This window comes from Dipteris shenzhenensis, chromosome 3, assembly GCF_047967505.1.
Source record: "Dipteris shenzhenensis isolate YYH24624 ecotype China chromosome 3, Dip_SZ_1.0, whole genome shotgun sequence".
Lineage (NCBI taxonomy): Eukaryota > Viridiplantae > Streptophyta > Polypodiopsida > Gleicheniales > Dipteridaceae > Dipteris > Dipteris shenzhenensis.
The window spans coordinates 11,733,913-11,737,357 of record NC_141598.1 but is presented as its reverse complement, the minus strand read 5'-3'; the positions used below and the strand labels follow the sequence as shown (position 1 = coordinate 11,737,357).

The 3,445-nt window shown below is 47.5% G+C and overlaps 1 protein-coding gene across 1 annotated transcript; it reads left to right on the top strand.

Moving 5' to 3' along the window:
- The first annotated feature begins 559 nt into the window (after positions 1 to 559).
- Positions 560 to 3,127, top strand: LOC147903360 (pentatricopeptide repeat-containing protein At2g13600-like). The gene is made up of 4 exons (XM_087371419.1): positions 560 to 1,684; positions 1,796 to 1,972; positions 2,099 to 2,525; positions 2,649 to 3,127. The coding sequence occupies exons 1-4, from the start codon at positions 560 to 562 to the stop codon at positions 3,125 to 3,127; spliced, it is 2,208 nt and encodes a 735-aa protein (XP_087227545.1).
- Positions 3,128 to 3,445: the final 318 nt, after the last annotated feature.

Sequence of the window (3,445 nt, the reverse complement as noted above, 5' to 3'; positions counted from 1 at the left end):
CAAAGCTTGGGCATTGGAATGCTATGCCAGGCTTCAAACAAAGCTCCTAGGCTAGCATTGTCAAGTTGAAAAAATAACAAGATATAGGAGTTCAACTATCATGGGGCACTTCAAGCTGGTTGCTAATAGGGCTAGGATAGGCCCACTAGCAAAAGTGAGGAGGTGCTACCAGGCAGGCCCATCCATGCCTGCTTATGGTGCATTAAGGGCATTTGCACATTGAACAGGTGCCCACCATGATCAAGCATTTCAACCAAAGACAACAAAGAATTGAAATGGAAGGCGGTGGACTCTTTAGAGAAAGCCTGATGCGCATTAAACGAGCCACTCGTATGCTTTTCGGTCAAGATGGGCTCTCTTTCGAGCCCCTATCTAGTGCTCGTTAATGGATTTTTATCACCTTCTGGCAGTGTGTCTATAAAGTTTGCCCATGAGAACACATCCATCCCAATTTTCAAGTCCCCATACACTTGTTGGGCACGGTAGAGAGATCAACCACTTCTAAACAAAGTTCCATAATGTGTAGTCAAGCTCTGCGTTTTGGTACTGAATTCTACGTATGGCGCTATTCCTATTTTCTCTTTCGCCTTGTTTATCGACTGCATCGAGCATACCTCATCTTGCGATTCAGCCGCTATGCTTCGAGAGAGCCAGCGGTATCAAAGTGGACTTTGGCAGGAACAAGGGTAGCTGGATGGCGACCAAGCTACCTTGGAATGAATCGATTGCTGAAGAGGCGCTAAGCCAGCTAGGAATCAGCAAGGCTGCTTGCACACAGAGGTTAGATGTGCAACACCAGAGGAATGAAGACTGTGGTCCTGAAAGCTTGAACATGGAAATCCTTGGTCAGCTGGGTACAGAGGCAGATCATGCTACCTATGCCTCCCTACTGAGGCGTTGCACCAGTGCCAAGGCCCTGTTTGAGGGCAAGCTTGTGCATGAACACATGAGTAGGCATGGATATGGTGGCAACAGATTTCTCAATAACCTACTCATCCAAATGTACAGCAAGTGTGGAAGTCTGGAAAATGCACGTGCTGTGTTTGACAAAATATTGTTTCGAGACATGCACTCTTGGAATATTATGGTCGCAGCGTCTGCCCTAAACGGGAGCCTAGATGATGCAAAATTATTGTTTGCAGAGATGCCCCAGCGGGACGTGGTGTCCTGGAATGCCATGATTGCTGGGTGTGCCCAGCATGGGCATGGCAAGTATGCCCTGCAACTGTTTAGTCAAATGCAGGCCAGAGGCTTTGAGCCAAACAAGGTCACCTTCATCTGTGTACTGGATGCATGTGCCAGTGTGGCAGCCCTTCAATTGATCCATGCTGCTGTTGCTGGCAACGGATGGGAGTCTGATGTTATTGTGGGGACAGCACTTATCAGTATGTATGGCAAGTGTGGGAGCCCAGATGACGCGAGGGCAGTATTCACAGATATGCCTCAGCGGAATGTGGTCTCCTGGACTGCCATGATCGCTGTGTGTGCCCAGAACGGGCATGGCAAGAATGCCTTGCAACTCTATGGTCAAATGCAAGCCAAAGGCTTTGAGCCAAACAAGATCACCTTCATTTCTGCTTTGGATGCTTGTGCCAGTGTGGCAGCCCTAGCAGAGGGTCGAGTGATCTATGCTACTCTTGCTGCCAACAGATGGGAGTCGGATATTGTTGTGGGGAATGCCCTCGTCAATATGTATGGGAAGTGCGGGAGCCTAGATGATGCAAGGGCAGTTTTTGCAGAGATGCCACAGCAGGATGTGATCTCTTGGAGTGCCATGATAGCTGCATGTTCCCAGAATGGGCATGGCAAGGAGGCCTTGCAATTGTTTGATCAAATGCAGGCCAAAGGCTTTGAGCCAAACAAGATCACCTTCATCTGTGTGGTGGATGCGTGTGCCACTATGACAGCCCTCAAAGAGGGTCAAATGATCCATGCTGCTGCTGCTGGCAAGGGATGGGAGTTGGATGTTGTTGTATGTAACGCCCTTATCAGTTTGTATGGAAAATGTGAGAGCCTGTATGATGCGAGGGTGGTGTTTGCAGAGATGCCACAGCAGAATGTGGTCTCTTGGAGTGCCATGATCGCTGTGTGTGTACAGAATGGGCATGGCAAGGAAGCTCTACATCTTTTTTGTCACATGCAAGATCAAGGCTTTGATCTAGATAAGATCACCTTCATTTGTGTTGTGGATGCATGTGCTACTGTGAGAGCCCTGGAAGAGGGGCAAGTGATCCATTCTACTCTTTGCGCCAGGGGATGGGAGGCGGATGTTGTGGTGGGGACAGCCCTCGTCAATATGTATGGCAAGTGTGGGAGCCTAGATGATGCGGGGTTAGTGTTCACAGAGATGCAAGAGTGGGACGTGGTCTCCTGGAGTGCCATGATCGCTGCAGGTTCCCAGAATGGGCATGGTAAGGAAGCTCTACAGCTTTTTGCCCAAATGCAGGAGGAAGGCTTCATGCCAGAACCGATCACCTTCATTTCTGTCGTGGATGCATGTGCCATTGTGGCTGCCCTAGATGAGGGTAAAGTGATCCACACAACTGTTGTTGGCAATGGATGGGAGTTGGATGTTGTAGTGGGGAATGCCCTCATCAATATGTATGGCAAGTGTGGGAACCTAGATGATGCTTGGGTATTGTTTGTAGAAATGCCACAGTGGGATGTGGTTTCTTGGAATGTCATGATTGCTGCATGTGCCCAGACTGGGCATTGCAAGGAGGCCTTGCAATTGTTTGGTCAAATGCAGGTTGAAGGCTTTGAGCCGGACAAGATTACCTTCATCTGTGTTCTCACTGCTTGCAGTCATACAGGTCTGGTTGCTGACGGAAGGCAATACTTTGCCTCTATGAGTAGGGACCATGGCATACGCCCCTCAGTGGAGCATTATCTGTGCATAATTGATCTTCTTGGGCGAAGAGGGTTATTGGATGAGGCAGAGGATCTGATCATCAGTATGCCGTTTGAACATGTGTCTTCAGCATGGATGAGCTTGCTTTCATCATGCAGAATTCACAATGATGTGGAGCGGGCTCTGCGTGCAGCAAATTTTACTCTTGTGGCAGATCCAAACAATGCTTCTCCATATTTATTGCTAGCAAACATCCATGCTAACACAAGAAGGTAAACTAATGTACTGAAGGTGAGACAGAAAATAATTGAAGAGATGGCTAGTGATTTTGCATAGACACATATCACATCCTACCATAGCTGTTGCTTTTTGGCTCATTTCCACCCCTAGGTTCTCTTATTTGTATCACCAAGGACCTTAGGGTTTGCTTTGATTACCAGTCCCAAGGTGGTTCAATTGTACATAAAAAGTTAGGAGAAAATTGTTTTGATCACTTTGAGCATGGAATATATTATTCATGTGCTGTATTTTTTGTTAGATAATTGTCAAAAACATCCCTGGAAAGTCTTATGCTCGAGTCCACAATAAAGTATA

Bases quoted from the DNA above. Each gene is read 5' to 3' on its own strand.
- LOC147903360 (XM_087371419.1), top strand. From the start codon at position 560: ATGGCGCTATTCCTATTTTCTCTTTCGCCTTGTTTATCGACTGCATCG. The intron at 1,685-1,795 runs GTCAATATGTAT...GCATGTTCCCAG, and splicing joins TTGTTGTGGGGAATGCCCTC to AATGGGCATGGCAAGGAGGC. The intron at 2,526-2,648 runs GTAAAGTGATCC...TATTGTTTGTAG, and splicing joins TGTGGCTGCCCTAGATGAGG to AAATGCCACAGTGGGATGTG.